The 15427-nt window shown below is 42.0% G+C and overlaps 3 protein-coding genes across 3 annotated transcripts; all 3 read right to left on the reverse strand.

Annotated features, from left to right (window-relative positions):
- Nucleotides 1-84: 84 nt before the first annotated feature.
- LOC145665230 (uncharacterized) lies at nt 85-744 on the reverse strand. Its single transcript, XM_081732518.1, has one exon. The coding sequence runs from the start codon at nt 742-744 to the stop codon at nt 85-87; it is 660 nt and encodes a 219-aa protein (XP_081588644.1).
- A 184-nt stretch (nt 745-928) lies between these two features.
- On the reverse strand, nt 929-1297 carry LOC145665231 (uncharacterized). The gene has a single exon (XM_081732519.1). It carries the CDS (start codon nt 1295-1297, stop codon nt 929-931), a length of 369 nt encoding a protein of 122 aa, XP_081588645.1.
- A 259-nt stretch (nt 1298-1556) lies between these two features.
- Nucleotides 1557-7546, reverse strand: LOC145665232 (uncharacterized). The gene is made up of 2 exons (XM_081732520.1): nt 7389-7546; nt 1557-4224 (listed from the first exon to the last, which is right to left on the reverse strand). Exons 1-2 carry the CDS (start codon nt 7544-7546, stop codon nt 1557-1559), a joined length of 2826 nt encoding a protein of 941 aa, XP_081588646.1.
- Between the last annotated feature and the right edge of the window lie 7881 nt (nt 7547-15427).

The following is a 15427-nucleotide window of genomic DNA, read 5'->3' on the forward strand; positions in this document are numbered from 1 at the left end:
TTGGTGCTGGCGTCAGATACCAATTCAATGTGTAGTAGGGCCTTGGTAGCGAGACACACAAACAGAACAATATAGCCCTTACCCTTAATACGACTTCTTCCATAGCTGTTTTTTAGAACATATGGCCCAGCGTAATCTACACCAGTTTTGGAAAAAGCACTTGCCGGGATTAACCCGGGATGCTGGCAGTGAACCCATAATTTGAGTCTGAGTTTTTGTATTGAAACGCTGACACCTTACACATTTGTGAATAACATCACGCACTAAACTTCTGGCCCCCAGCACCCAAAACTTTGTTCGCAAGGTAGCCAGCACTAATTGAGGCCCACCATGCAAGGTATTTGCATGCTCACATTCCACCAATAGACGACTAACTTTATGCTTTTTGGGCATCAAAATAGGGTGTTTCCTATCCACGGAGATCTCGGCATTCTGCAACCTTCCACCAACACGTAAAATTCCATCACTGTCAATAAAGGGAGTTAAACATAACAAACTGCTTTTGCGGGGAAGGGGCTGTTCATTCTGCAGACCCTTCAGCTCTGTAGAAAAGGCATCTTGTTGCACTACCTTGACCAGGCACAAAAGACTTTCTTCTAATTCTGTCGCGGTCAATGAACAACGAAGCTTCTGTTTTGGGTTTCTGCAGTTGTAAATAAACCGCCGACACCAGCTCACCACTCTTTTCAACTTTGACTGAGAGGAGTAACGGTTCACAAGGTCATTTTCGGTGTTTACACACATGACTGTGACACACTTTCTTCCTCAACTACACTTGAGGCAGCCGGAGTACAAAATGACGCTGGCAACACTGCTTCCCGCATCCACGAAGGACCCTCCCACCACAAAGGGTGACTTAAGAGCTCCTAAGGCATGACCCCCCGCGTAGCACAGTACGCTGGATTGTCCTTACTCTCGACATGCCCCACTAGGAGGCAGGCAGAATATTCTGTATTTTCGCTACTCTGTTAGCAACGAAGGTTCGCCATTTGTCCGGTGACTGAGCTAACCACGATAACACGACCATAGAATCCGTAAAGGCTCTAGCTTCTTTCACATAGAGATTAATTGCATTAGCTACTGTTTTTAGCAGCTTAGCCAACAATAATGTCGAACACAACTCCAAGCGGGGGAGGGACACAGCTTTGATGGGCGCAACCTTAGTCTTAGCCGCAATGAGGCTTACGCCCACACCCCCGTCTGCACATTCTGATCGAAGGTAGGCCACTGCACAATAAGCTCGTTCACTAGCATCACAATGACCTATCAGCTGACAGCTGACAGCGTCAGATGGCATGATACATCGCGCTACCCTCACCTCACGTAACAAAAACAGTGAGTCACAGTAGGCTTGCCACACTGCACTGGTTTCAAGAGAAAGGGGTTCATCCTAACCTAAGTTTTCCTTCCATAAGGATTGCAATAGTATCTTAGCCTTGATAGTCACTGGGGAAAGAAGACCAAGAGGATCGAAGATTTTGATCACTTCCGACAGTACCTTTTGTTTTGTCCACACAGCGGGAGGAGGAGGGATGGATACACTGAAACCAAATTCGTCACTTACAGGTGACCACTGCATCCGAGAGTCTTAAAGTTGCTTTCTTCACTGAAATTGAAGGGCACATCCATTTCGCGCAAGTGGGGGGGGGAACGGCCTCAAGCACTTCTGGTTCACTAGATAACCATTTTCGAAGCTCAAAACCGCATTCCCGTAACAGTTGAATTAGCTTCTGCTGCAACTCAATTGCGTCCCTCACACTGCTCGCACCTCCGAGGTAGTCGTCCATGAAAAAATCCCGTTTCACGGCTTCCGCTGCTAGCGGGTATCTCTCCCCTTCATCTTCGACCACCTGGAGTAGGCATCTCATGTCAAGGAAGCTAGCAGGAGCGGTACCATAAGTGACGGTTAGTAGGCGGTAGTCCTGTATAGTTTCACTTGGCGAGCTTCTCCAAACAATCCTTTGATAGTCCACATCGTCCTTGTGCACTTGTATGGCACGGTACATCTGTTTCATATCAGCACATAATGGCATACGATGTTCGCGAAAGCGAACTAGAATAGGAAAAATGTCTTCCTGTAACTTCGGGCCCACCATGAGCAGTTGATTTAAGGACACCCCAGAAGTTGTTTCCGCACTTCCATCGAAAACCACTCGTACTTTCGTGGTAGAGCTAGTAGGTTTTAAGACCGCGTGATGCGGCAGGTAACAACTTTTTTCGGAGGGCACATTTTTCTCACTTGCGGGGATAAGCTCCATATGTCCCAACTCAAGGTATTCGTGCATGAACTCACGATACTGCCGCTGTAACACAGGTTGTTTCGCTAATTTGCGTTCCGTGTTCAATAATCTCTTAATCGCGATCTCGCGTGATTCTCCTAGTGCCGGCGCACAACCCCTGAAAGGTAGTCTAACCACATAACGTCCCTGTGAGTCACGGTGGTGGGTTTTCAGAAAATGTTGCTCACAATCTTTTTCTTCTTTGGATAAGTGCGTTTGCTGAGGCAGCCCTTCTAGTTCCCAGAACCTTTGAAGGGCAGAATTTATTTCACATGATACACGGCATGATGTCACTGTCACGTTGCTGGCTTTAGAGCCAACACTTCCGGATAACACCCATCCAAGGGTCGTTTCATGAGTAATAGGTGAGCCTGGGGGCCCGGCCCGTTTTCCCCCGAGCATGAGAGACGGAAACACGTCAGCACCGAGAAGTATGTCAATGAGGCCCACCTCATTAAAAGTGGGGTGAGCCAACCTTAAGCCTGTCAAATGTGGCCAGCAAGTTGCTTCGGGACATGGCTGTTTTGGTAGATTTGAAGTCACCTTGGGCACCACAACAGCCTTAGTTTCGAATGTTTCACAACTTCCGCCTAGAGGTTGAAACTTCAAATTCACCATAGCACTAGCAGTTCCTACCCTTGCTCCCGTTACACCGGAAATTACCACACTGGATCTGATTTTTCGAAGACCAAGCTTCTGCACGCAATTTTCAGTAACAAAACTACACTCTGATGCGCAATCGAGCATACACCGGAATGGATATGGCACACCATCCTTCCCTAATATTTTCACGATAGCAGTACACAGTAGAACATGAGGAACACTGACTTCGGAAGTCACATGAGATGTAACACTTGTTTCATGAGATTGTGTTGAGTTCGACGTTGACTCACTTCTATTAAAATGTAATAGTGTATGATGTTTCTTATCACACTTTCGACATTTACTGGATGAGCATTTGTCCTTCCAACATGCTTTGCGCATGCAATTAAAGCATAGTTTTCTCTCCTTCACGAACGCGACACGATCTTCTGCTGTTCGTTTGGTAAATTCGGCACATTTGTAAAGAGGATGGTCAGAACTACACATTTCACATTGAGTTTGAGCTCGTTGAGCGGTACTGCGGCCTTTCATTGGGTCACTAGTGGCGGGTAGTTGTCTCGGCTTGTCATTGGCCGCAACAGCAAGAGCGCGGGCTCTGTTATTCAAAAATGTCGCGAGTTGCTCAAAAGATTTCTGCTCACTTGAGTTCAAAGAAAGCTCCCTTTGCCTACGTGTCTCGTTATCTAATTTATCCGCTGTATGGTACACTAAGAGCGCATCCCAATGTTCGATTGGTTGTTCCAACACCTTAAGCGAACGCGTACACTCCATGGTGGTGTCTATCAATTTTCTTAAAGCGGCTGCTGATTCCTGTTTAATTGATGGCTGTGTAATTAACCGTTTCAAAATCGAGTTTACTATCTCTCGCTTATTATGATAGCGCGCGTTTAACATGACCCATGCTTCCTTATAATTACTGTCAGTTATCTGCATAGCTTGTAAAAGCTGTGCCGGTTCCCCTTGCAACGATGTTTTTAAATACTGCATTTTTTGAGCACCTGTCAGTTTCTCGTTATTATGCATAGAGGCCACGAATAAGTCATGGAACGAAAGCCACTCGAATAGATTTCCTGAGAACACTGGAAACTGCAGTTTGGGTAATCTAATGTCACTTACTTGTTGCACTTCAGACACAGGGTTTGGGGGAGGGGGTTGTGATACTTGTAATCCAATTAATAACACCCGCAGTTTCACTATCCTGTTGTCCATCTCCGCAATGTCCACTTCTTCCCTTGTGTATTCTTCATCTGTTGCCACCGAAGCACATTCTTCCAACAACGCTGAGCATTCTCGTTCAAGATCCGCCACTTTTTCTTTGTGAACAAGAATGGCGTTCACTTCACTTGTTGTCAAAACTCAACGGCTTTTTCAGCTCTTGTGATTTTGGACTTTAGGGTCCGTTTCTTCACAGCAAATGTCTCCATCTTAGCACACGAAACACTTTAAAACCCGAAAGAGAATGTTCACACTGTTCGTTTAAAACTGCTCACAACGGTTACGAATCCGGCCCGAAAAGAGGACCACGTAATATGTTTATCCAAACAACGGTTTGTTGTTTTAACATACATAAAAAACAGGGTAAAAAGATGTGTTGATAATTATTTAATACTAACACATAATAAGAATTACACAATTAATGGACTATTTGGTACACAGATTGATAGTTATTCCCATTGAAAAGAAATGTAATTTGGTTCTCCAAACGCGATCGCGTTACACACACAAAACTCTCACTCCCACACTGACAAAAAATGCTTGGACGCGGCCTAACTGTAAATTTTGAACAAAGGGAGGAAAGGAACCAGTATGCGAAACTTCGGGATGGAGAAAAAGTCACCCCAAGAGCCATCTGTACACAAAAATTGACACTACATACAGAATGACAGTCAAAAATTGAATATAAGGCTGTCATAGACAAAATTAATAATAATTAATTGGCAGAGAACAGAATGGCCCAAACAATAAGAATCATCAGAAAATTTCGTTCAATTAGAATCCCATTCTCCTGGACATGCGGTGATTGATTTCAGTTTGTGTGTGGTTCCCTTTTCTTCTGTAATGGACCTTAGAGCGAGAAGGAAGTGATTAGATAGTGAGTAAAGTGAAATATACAAACTGTATTCTGTATGCATTCTAATGTTCAACGCAGCAAAACAAATAACATTGTTATTGCTATATTCTTCAGTGAATTAAACGTTGGCATAAGAAATTTGATTTTCTTTTTCAAAGTTCATCTTTTTTTTAATGGCGGTAAATTTAACAGAGTCTTAAATTAGCCCTAGGCTATCCCTCCAAAGGGGAGCTCCATCACATAACTAAATTTTACAATGTAATTTTATAAGGCTTTACGTCCATCTCGTTTTCTCCTGTTGCTTGTCCTACCGCGTGTAATTATGGAAAACTAGGCACACACACAATTGTATAATCTTTAAACTTCATATTATTATTTAAAAAAAAATACCCTTCAGAAATATTTTGCGTCTTATAAAATCCTCGTTCCTTTTAAACTTGCCAAATTATCTTAAGTTAAAATCTTTATTATTATTACAGTATCAATTTTGGCATTACAGTTTCATCCACCATTTGCATGGCTGTCTAACACACTATATTCTTATAGTGATAGTTTATAAAAATACCGAATAATTAACTCTCCCATGTCTTGCATTCTCTTTAGTTTGTTAAACGTATTTTAGTATATTTTGGCTATCCCTATAAAATACTACAATTTTGGTGCTTATTTAGTGTTATATAGTTGTATTATATAGCACCTTATGTGAGGTGCAGGTAGCCAGAGCCGAAACTAAGGATACCAAGGAACACCAACACAAAATTAATTAATAAAATAAGGTGGAGTGGCTGGGAATAGTCAAAACAAGGTTCAAAATTTTCATAAAATGCGAATTACAGGCATCTGCATACCTAATTCCCTGCTTGGAGAGAGCAGTAATCTCCTGTGAAGCCGCCACTGCCACATATAAATTCGGTAGAGCATGTAACATTTAGTTAACCAGAACTACAGATCTCAAGGTACTCTGTATGACAGTCATGGCCTAGAAGCTACTATAGTGAGTTTATGCTAATAACAAATAGGTTTAAAAAAATCTACTTTAAACTAACAGGTAGCAGCCTGTTTTAAAACTCACTATACTCATGACTGTAAGCTTTGGTTCTATGGGCATAATACTCTCTGTGCCCCATTCAGAGAGCTGGTCAGATATACAAACAACAAGGGAAAATGCTTCCTTGTCTCACACTCCTGAAACAAAACATTTTGAATTAGTAACAGGTACTCACCCTGCAGCAAGAACAGACCAATGGAAATACTGGGTAAAGATGGCGGTTTATTTCCGTGTTTGTAGAACATAGGATGAGTGCTGATAATATGTTAACACTCCATTTACATATTAACTTTGAACTTTCCTTCAGTAGTGCACTACTCACCACACACTATGAAATATATATATATATATATATATATATATATATATATATATATATATATATATATATATATATATATATATATATATATACACCAAAATTTTCTTTTCACTATATATATATAAAAAAATAAAAGAGGATGTGTTAAACTTAATTTGTAGAGATCTGTTTGATCTCAGAAAATGCTTTGAATTTAAATTACAACTTTTTAGCTCCTCATTTTTGTGAGTTCAAAGTCTCTGACAGTTTCAGAGAGGAGGAATGCAATAACACAAATTTTAAGATTGATGCACACTTTGATGAATATAAAAATTAAAAGAAAATTAAACAGATCAAATATTTTAATATGTTCGGCGCACTGTTCCTGTAGCAGATATATCACTCACACACACAGTTCTGGCTTGAAGTCACTCCGTCGTTGGTACATTCTCATTCCACTGGAGAAGCTGCAATGTTCCTTCAAATTAATAAGCTGGATAACGAATTATCCTGAACTGGACATATTATATGTCTGTAAAACAAGCAATTTACCTATTGCTTGGATCCTTGTTCAAAAGTCCAAGGAGGCACTGCCTTAAATGACATGACAGGCCTATAATATCTCAACTGAGATATTGTATATTTATGTTTCCACTTCCATACTGAAAGTGGTAAATGCTCCCCTGTGCTAAGATGGGGTTTTTAGACAAAAACTGTCTACTTAGTTCTGCTTCATGAGGTACAGATAGCACTGTGTTGTGATAAGAAAGAAAATTATGTTAAAAGTAACTTTTCATGGTAAATGGTCGTCGATACGGATGACTTAGTTTTTCACAACTTTAAAATATTAGCACTGTTCAACGCTTTGATGTATCTCACAATAGAAGGCACTGAGTAAAAGCAAAGTTCACCACACACACGGTTTCCCGATACATGTCGGTTCATGTATGTTCAACAGGAAATCCCTGGGAGACCGATGCTCACACGTTTTCCTGGGTCAAAACTGCCCGATATGTAAGGAAGTATAGATGACTTCCTTCTGGAATCATACGACGTTTTCTCTTCTAGAGCTAAGAATCAACTTACTTGTTCTCCCGCTGAACAAGTATATTAATCGCACCAAAACCAAGAAAAGGGAGGACTCGCTCCTTTTCGAGTCTTTCAACAAAGGTTTTTATGCCTCCGGCGATTCTACTGGGAGGTCTTCCGCAAATACCAACTCGGAAACCTGCTTCTGGCTGCATTTTATCCCAGCCATTCCTTGACAAGTGCTGCTATTACTTCAAATGGCGGTGACATTTGAAACTTCTGCTCACAACAGAAGTCTATGGAGTTTTCAAACAACGTAATTATTTTCACTTGTAACTAATACTACGAATAAGAGAAATACATGATAGTATATACAGAATAAAAGTAAAATATACATAGAATACATTTATATTGGTGTCATAAACTGTCATCTCTCACAGTACTTGAAATAAGCCTATTTTCCTGCGGCTGCCTTTCAAACTGTCTGCTACCAATTCGCATCCATGTTGGTAGGAGAGAGAGAGAGGAAAACATCTTTAGTTATTATTAATTTCGACAGTTACAAGAGCCAAATGTCTTGTACGAAAAGGGATACACGTTGACAAAAATAGTCATGAATTTAGAACGGTATTTCCAAGAACGAGTGAGCGTAATACGTTAATATTAATATGTAACATAGAAAATGAATCAAAATAAAGTAAACATTTCAAAACTGCTGTGCATCCTGGGTAAAAATTCTAGGCCCGTCCGCTGACGATACTGGCCATGGGAGAAAGGGGGCGGAAGAGACGCTTCGAGCTCGCTGCTCACAAAATCACACCTATACAAATCCAAAAACTCACATGTTGACGCTAAAATTTTTACATTTTCAACAATAGAAGTTGAGCGTCTGTAAGCACTGTTTCCAATTCAGCATTGCTTCACTAGAGGAAGTGAGTAGGATCCTTCCGGTGTATAATGAGTCTTATTCTATCACTCATTTAGTGATTTCCTGAAATGGTGAGTTGTGAAGGACCTCACATACAGTATTCCAGGCGACGAAGAGTCGCGAGAGAAAAAAAATTCTCTGTTAGCGTAGCTCCGTCTTCCAAAGTTCCAAACTCAATGCATGATTCCATAGAATATGCCTATTTCTTCGTTAATTAATCCAATGTAGAGTATTATAATAACTCTCTTCCTTCATTCCCAAGTATAATATATATAATACAATGACCCAGTAATGAGATGCACGCAATAAAATCAAATATCATTAGCCTATACAAGAAATAACATACATGAATAAATACAATATAATACAATATTGTATTAATATTTCCGTACTACGCTCGGTGTTTAAACATCTTTAATCATAATAACTAGATAATATTCAATATGCATACTAATTTTCAAGCAATTAATTTTATCACAAATTGATCTATTTACATAATGATATGTAAATGTGCCCCTCATCTGCATTTTGATATGCAGATGAAGGAGAAGGACTTCGGCCTTCTACAGTTTTTCCCCCCTATGATTCTAGGTGCTGTACTTGCTAGTACAGGACGTAGATCATAAAGAGGGCACATTTTTGTTCCTGAAATATAATCACACTTAAAACATAGGTTTACGAGAAAAAAAAACATACAAAGTAAATCACAAAGTAAACACAATAAACAGAATTACCAATAAACAAAAGCTAAATGTAGAGAATTCAGGAAGCCCTAACTTACTTAACCTGAATATACATAAGTTCCCCATAAATACATAAACACTAATACACTATTACATAAACATAAACACTATGTACACTAGTTGTCCAGTCCGGGGTTCGATGCGTCATGTGTGATACTATTGCGTCTCTATTGCACCAGTACCACTGTGGTTTGCTTCTTCTCTAGCAATATACTGTTTTAAGAGGAAGGCATTTCTGGTCATCTTGACCTCATCTGTCTCAGGATCCGCTAGTGTGTACATATTCCTTCCCGTAGTAGCGACAATTTTCCACGGGCCTGAATATAAGAGTAAGAGTTTTTTCGAAACACCTACTAGAGCATCCGACTTGGGGAAAACTCTAGATAAAACAAGGTCACCCACATTGTACTCTACTGTACGGTGTGACTTGTCGAAATTTCTCTTTCGTGCAGCAGCATTCTTTTTGTGATTCTTCCTAGCAATCTCTATGTAATACTGCACGTCATGGCGCTGATCCACTTCTGGGATCTCGAAGAGCCTGGCTATGTCTCTAGACATAGACTGTCCAAAGTGGCATTCATAGGCTGACACGCCAGTGGTCAAGTGTTTCGCAGAGTTCAAACACTTCTCTATTTTCTCTAAGTATTTGGGCCACAATCTTTGGTTATCATGACACAATTTACGCAGTAAACGTACAGTCGCTTTCACGGCCACTTCCGCCATTTCTCCCTGAGGATAATATGGAGTGGAAGTAATGTGCCTGATACCAAGGTCTGCTAATTCATTTTTCCAGCGGTCAGACTGGAAAGGTGACCCTCTGTCTGTCAAGACGAGTTCCACACTAGGGTTTACTTTTAGGTAGTCCTTAAGCTTCCTTATTGCAGTGGCAGTGTTTGCTTTTCTACAAGCATATAAACCAATGAGTTTAGAAAATGCGTCGTAGAACACGAGAATGTAGTGGACTCCCCCAATTCCTTTGGTTATGGGTCCTAACCAATCAGCACAGACCAAGTAGCCTGGCTTCTCCACGACGAAGGGATTCAGTGGTCCCGGCCGATAACATTGGGGAGGGTTGCTTTTCTGACATAATTCGCAGGAAGCACAAAATTTCCTCACGCTTGCTCGCATCTTTGGCCATACGAAGAATTCAGATAGAAGTGGAAGTAATTTGCTGGCCGACATGTGCCCTCGATCTGAATGGTAATAATCGAGCAGTGGAATTACTAGCACTTCTGGGATGCATATTCGGACTCCTTCCCGGTCATGCTTACATAAGCGTCCGTTCAGAACTTCGAAACGGTGACAAGCACCATTCACTCTTGGTGAGTCCGTCTTCTCTTCTACTTCTCTCTTGATCTTGCCGTAGACAGGATCTGAAGACTGCATCTCCGGTAGTATGGCTATCATCTTCCTCAACTCACATGGAATTTCCGTCAGGATACACATCAGCGACTCCTGGAGGATAGGCTTCCGTGCAACACTGAGGTCTTCTTCTGTGTGAGGAGGGTACCTTGAGTGATAATCACTCAAATTTTCATTGGACTTTACAAACTGAAATTCAAAGTTAAAATTGGAGAGCAGCATCGCCCACCGGGTGATGCGCTGGTTTGTAAGCCTACAGTATAGAATAAACTTAAGAGCAAGGTGGTCACTGCGAATTATGAATTTAGTTCCTACTAAATATTGTTTGAATTTTACAACCCCATCTATTAGTCCAAAGAACTCCTTTTTAGTTACAGAGTAATTCTTCTGCGCAGCATTGAACACACGTGATGTGAAAGCGATGACCCTAATGTCATCATTATTATCACGCTGGTACAATAGAGATGAACACGCAATGTCACACGCATCAGATTCTAAAATGAGTTGTTTGTCAGGCAGGACGGTCTTCAACGCAACTTCTTCTTGGAAGATCTGTTTGATCTTCTCCATCGCTGCCTGATGTTCGGGTTCCCACTTGAACCTCACATTCTTCTTCAGTAGGTTGAACAACGGATGGAGAACTTCCGAGTACTTCCTACTGAAGCATCTGTAATATTGGCAATAGCCAATGAAGGAACGCAGTTTCTTCACGTTCCGGGGTGTTCTGAAATCCAACACCGACTTCACTTTCTCCGGATCTTTACCGATACCGGATTGAGAAAGTTGGAAACCAAGTATGTTAAAACTTTTCCTTGCGAAATTACACTTTTTCAGCCTTAGAGTTAGGCCACCCGCAGTGAGTAAACCCAACACTCTGTCGAGGTGTACAAGATGATCACTGAAGCTCCTGTCGGCTAAAATCAGGTCATCGACATACGCGCCGCAGTACTCTCGCGCTTCAGTTCCTATAAGCATATCTAAAGCTCTAACACAAGAAGCAAGGCTTTGTTTGGTACCAAAAGGTAGTTTCTGAAAAACAGGATATGCCTTCATGTAAGAATCCTAAATATTTTTGGTCGCTTTCCTTAACCTTTATCTGTAGGAACATTTCAGTTGCATCTACACAGCTGAACCAAGAATCATCACATATGTCCTGGAGAACAGATAAGGGTGGCATTGGTCTGTCAGATAGATCGCCAGATATTTTGGCCAGAGCTCGGCCGTCGATACAGACTCGAATACGTCCATCACTCTTAGGTGTCACTACCAGAGGGTTGATATACGCCGTAGGCTGTTTCTTGATCACCCCCCACGCTAGTCATCTCGAAATTTCATTGGATACTAAGTTCCTGTATCTCTTAGGGTAAGGATAGAGTTTGGTCTTGATTGGACGTTCGTCCGTTACTCCAATCTCATGCACGTAGTTAGCTATGCAACCTGGCTTGACATCAAAAAGGGCTTGATGCTTGAGCAGCACAGCTTTCAAACTATCTCTTTGGGAGGCTGAGAGATCTGAGTAGTTCGATACAAACTCTTCTATCTCTGAATGGGAGGCGCGAGTCTTCACTTTCACCCACTCTTCTGGTGGGAATACGTGAACTGCCATTTCTTGGGCACTTGGGAACCTTCCATCGTCCAAGTTTGGGGCACGAGTGGCCTGCTCTGTAGAGGTCTTATACTTATTTTGTGCACTAACCCGTATGGCCTTCCGTCTTTCGTCTGACGAGAAAAAATTACAATTAACATTATCTAATTCATCCATTAAACTAAATGGTTTTATGCACTCTCCATTCAACTCCAAACATCGAACTACTAGATCTTCAGTCTCGCAATCTACTGATCTAAACGCCACTTCTACATCATGAGGATGTTTGAGATGTAGAAGGCCGGTGTCATAGTCTAACACGGCACGAGATTCAGTGAAAAAGTTGGATCCTAGTATCAAAGACCTATTCAAGCCTGAAATTATTATACCTAAAGTATGATATTCCTTCCCTTGTATCCGAATGACAGAGTTTGGCCAATTAGCATCGCTGATTTACTACCAAAAGCGGACGCTACCCGTATATTCTTCGCACTCAAAAATGCGGGTGGGGGTTGGCTGTTTGAGACGGTGTCCCAAACTTCTTTTGAAATTGCGGAGCAGGTCGCCCCGGTATCCAGTAAACAATTTACTTTCTTTTCCAAATAAACACACATTTATCTCTGGTAGTGAGATGACGTTATTTGAAGGTAATGTTTCATTACAAGAGTCAACAAGGTTCTTAAAAATGCCATTCGCTTCCTCATAAATTTCCCTATCTATGTCTATATGTTCTCCGTTCCTACTTAGTAATACTAATTTATTTTCTAACATGCCTTCATCAAAATACTACTTAGTTTTTATTTGTAAACACAAATTGCAATTTTCTTCTTTTTCTTCTTCTGATACATAAATTTCTTTCACTGCGGTTTCGCAAGAGTCATCAATATTTTCCTTCTCGAAACTAGTTTCTGAATTTCGCACATACTTGGGATGTAATTTAGTCAACTCGGGTGAACAAGTTCTCTCCGTGTCCATCCTACCGCCGCCGCAAGTGTATGCGGACAATCCTCATTCCCTTGAAGAAGGAGATGAGGATTGGTTACTCCTGGTAACATTTGTATTCTGGTGTGGAGGAGGGGGCGCACGGTCATAGTGCTCAAGCAACTGTATTTCTTCCTCTTCTCGTCGGAAGGAATTCCCTCGCTGACTATCCGCATTGCGCGTTCCTCCCCTCCTACCGCGGGCTCCACGACTGTTGTTGTTGTTGTGGTGGGTGTGGGAGTTCCCCCCACGTGACCAACCAGACGACCCACTTCCGTTGCTCTGATTTCGAGGAGGTGAGCGCTGGTTGTTTTGGTTCGTGTGTTGTCTACGTCTCTGGTAAGGACGCTGGTTATCTCGCGTTCTATTTATTTGCTTACGAGCCAGCTGCTTACCGCTAAGGGGTTATTTTCCTCGCTGTCAATGCTCACCTGGAGCATGTTGACCCCTTTCCTAGGGTTCTGTTGGTAGAACTGGTCTCGATTCGTCATCGAAGACTGCAGTTCTTGAACTAAATTAAGTAGCTCTGCAATGGTTTTCGGGCGAGACGAGACAATAGCCCGAAATAACCAGTTTGGAAAATGCCGTGGGAGTACTTTCAACAATGTGGCATCTGACATACGTGGTTCAAGTATGCTATTCTTGTGCAGCAAATCCAGCAGATATTCTGCTGGGGATTTGTGCACACGACTATCGAAATGTGAAGTTAGTATGTTAGCCCTCAAATTTGCTAAACGTTCTTCACTTAAGTAACACTGTCTGAATTCATGCACGAAATCTTCATAGGTTCTGATTTTACTCCGGTTCACTTGGAACCACTGATACGAGGTATTTCTCACAGCCCTTGGGATGAAGCTCAATCTCATCTCGTCTGGTACCCCGGTGACCTCAAAATATCTGTCCAAGTCTTGAAGAAAATTATATGTCTCGGTTTCGGTCTCTGTTCCCATATAAACTGGCAAAGTGACGTCTCTATGTGTGAGACCTAACGCTGTGGCCAACTTGTGTCTCGTCTCATGATTACATGAGCGAGACGTTGACGGGACAGGGTCTGTCTCGTGGGCTTTAGCCAGGTTCCCAGGTTGAGAACCGGGCAAGTCGCGACTCGAGGAGTTGTTTGGCGAAGGAGGTCGTTCTTGCGTGGCGGAGACGGAGATGTTCGCGAGTCTCCCCTCGATCACCTCGCTCGTCTCCTTCTGCATGGAGTTTTTCCATTCCTCCATTTTCTTTTCTAACTGAGTGCATACATCTTGAACGGTATCATGCATCTGGCGAATGCTACCGTTGCACTCCGATCTTATTTCCTCGAGCTGCGTTTCCTGCTCGATTTCCCCCCTGAGCCTGCTAGTTGGGAAACGAAGCTCACTTCCACTCTCCTGACCTGATTATTTAACTGTTGGGTGGTCTGTTCTACACGAGACGAGACCCGCTGTAAGTTTTCTGTGAGATCAGTATAATTTTCTTCGAGTTTCTTTGCTGTTTCCGTAACGCGTGAGTTGAGGTCCTCACGAGCGCCTTCGATCTCCCCCCTAAGCTCCACTGTGGTGATCTCTAGCCGCTCGGTCAGCTCACGTTCACTGTGCTCGAGTCTCGAACTCACAGTCTCCAACTGGAGTTCAAGACGAGCGTTACTGGGCTCGATGGCCTGTTCGAGACGTTTATACATATCTTTCGTCTCTCTATGTACTTGTTCCAGGCCGGTCTCTACTCTTTGTTCTAACCTTTGACAGCTGTTCCCTAGATTACTGTTACTTTCTTCTATCTTTCTCTCTAATTTCTCTAAACCTTTTGAACTTTCTTCTAATTTTGCCTCTATTTTACTTTCTAAATTTTCCTCATTTTCAATAAGCTTTAACTCTAATTTTGCCTCAAGGTTCTTCTCACTCTCCTCGAGTTTCCTTTGGCCCTGCAATATTTCACCTAAAATGGCCGCTAGGTTTAAACCACTAATACTTCCCAAAGTGCTACCTTCGTTCATGGCTGGGCTAATTATATTTTCCGTATTGACAGTCGTTTCGTCCCTTTCCTCCCGCAACGGCACTTCCGGTTCCCTACCTGTGGCTGGCGGAACCGTTTCCACCACATCAGCGTTTCCCACTACGCTGTCCGTGCGCTCGTTAGCGCCCTGCTCTTCAACAATACTCTCCTCTGAGAGCTCGTCAGCTCTCTGAGCGAAATCTTCATTTATAAACTGTTGGTCCATGTTTTCCACTTTACGAGCCTGTGCTCTTGTTACTACCATTAAAACAAAAAATTACACAAGTTTTCTTCCCCCCTAACTTCAATAGGCCTGAATTCTCTAATACACTATTATAAAACACAAAAATTCAAAGCACAAACATAAAAATTCAACATACAGGACACCGCAGTTCTTGGAAATTTTCAGAGGGATAGAGAAACATAAACCGAAAATTTTACTTCAAATGTATACTGACCAAGGAGTATATAAAGAATACTCTATCGCCCTTTACGCTGTTGGCGCCAAGAATGTTGGCGC

Source organism: Thermobia domestica, chromosome 11 (assembly GCF_964235325.1).
Source record: "Thermobia domestica chromosome 11, izTheDome1.hap1.1, whole genome shotgun sequence".
Classification (NCBI taxonomy): Eukaryota; Metazoa; Arthropoda; class Insecta; order Zygentoma; family Lepismatidae; genus Thermobia; species Thermobia domestica.

Excerpts from the sequence above, each read along its gene's own strand:
- LOC145665232 (XM_081732520.1), bottom strand. The coding sequence starts at position 7,546 with ATGCAGCCAGAAGCAGGTTTCCGAGTTGGTATTTGCGGAAGACCTCCC. Across the intron at positions 4,225-7,388 it reads CTTGTTCAGCGGGAGAACAA|TGAAGTGAACGCCATTCTTG; the intron begins GTAAGTTGATTC and ends TTTGACAACAAG.
- LOC145665231 (XM_081732519.1), bottom strand. The coding sequence starts at position 1,297 with ATGCCATCTGACGCTGTCAGCTGTCAGCTGATAGGTCATTGTGATGCT.
- LOC145665230 (XM_081732518.1), bottom strand. The coding sequence starts at position 744 with ATGTGTGTAAACACCGAAAATGACCTTGTGAACCGTTACTCCTCTCAG.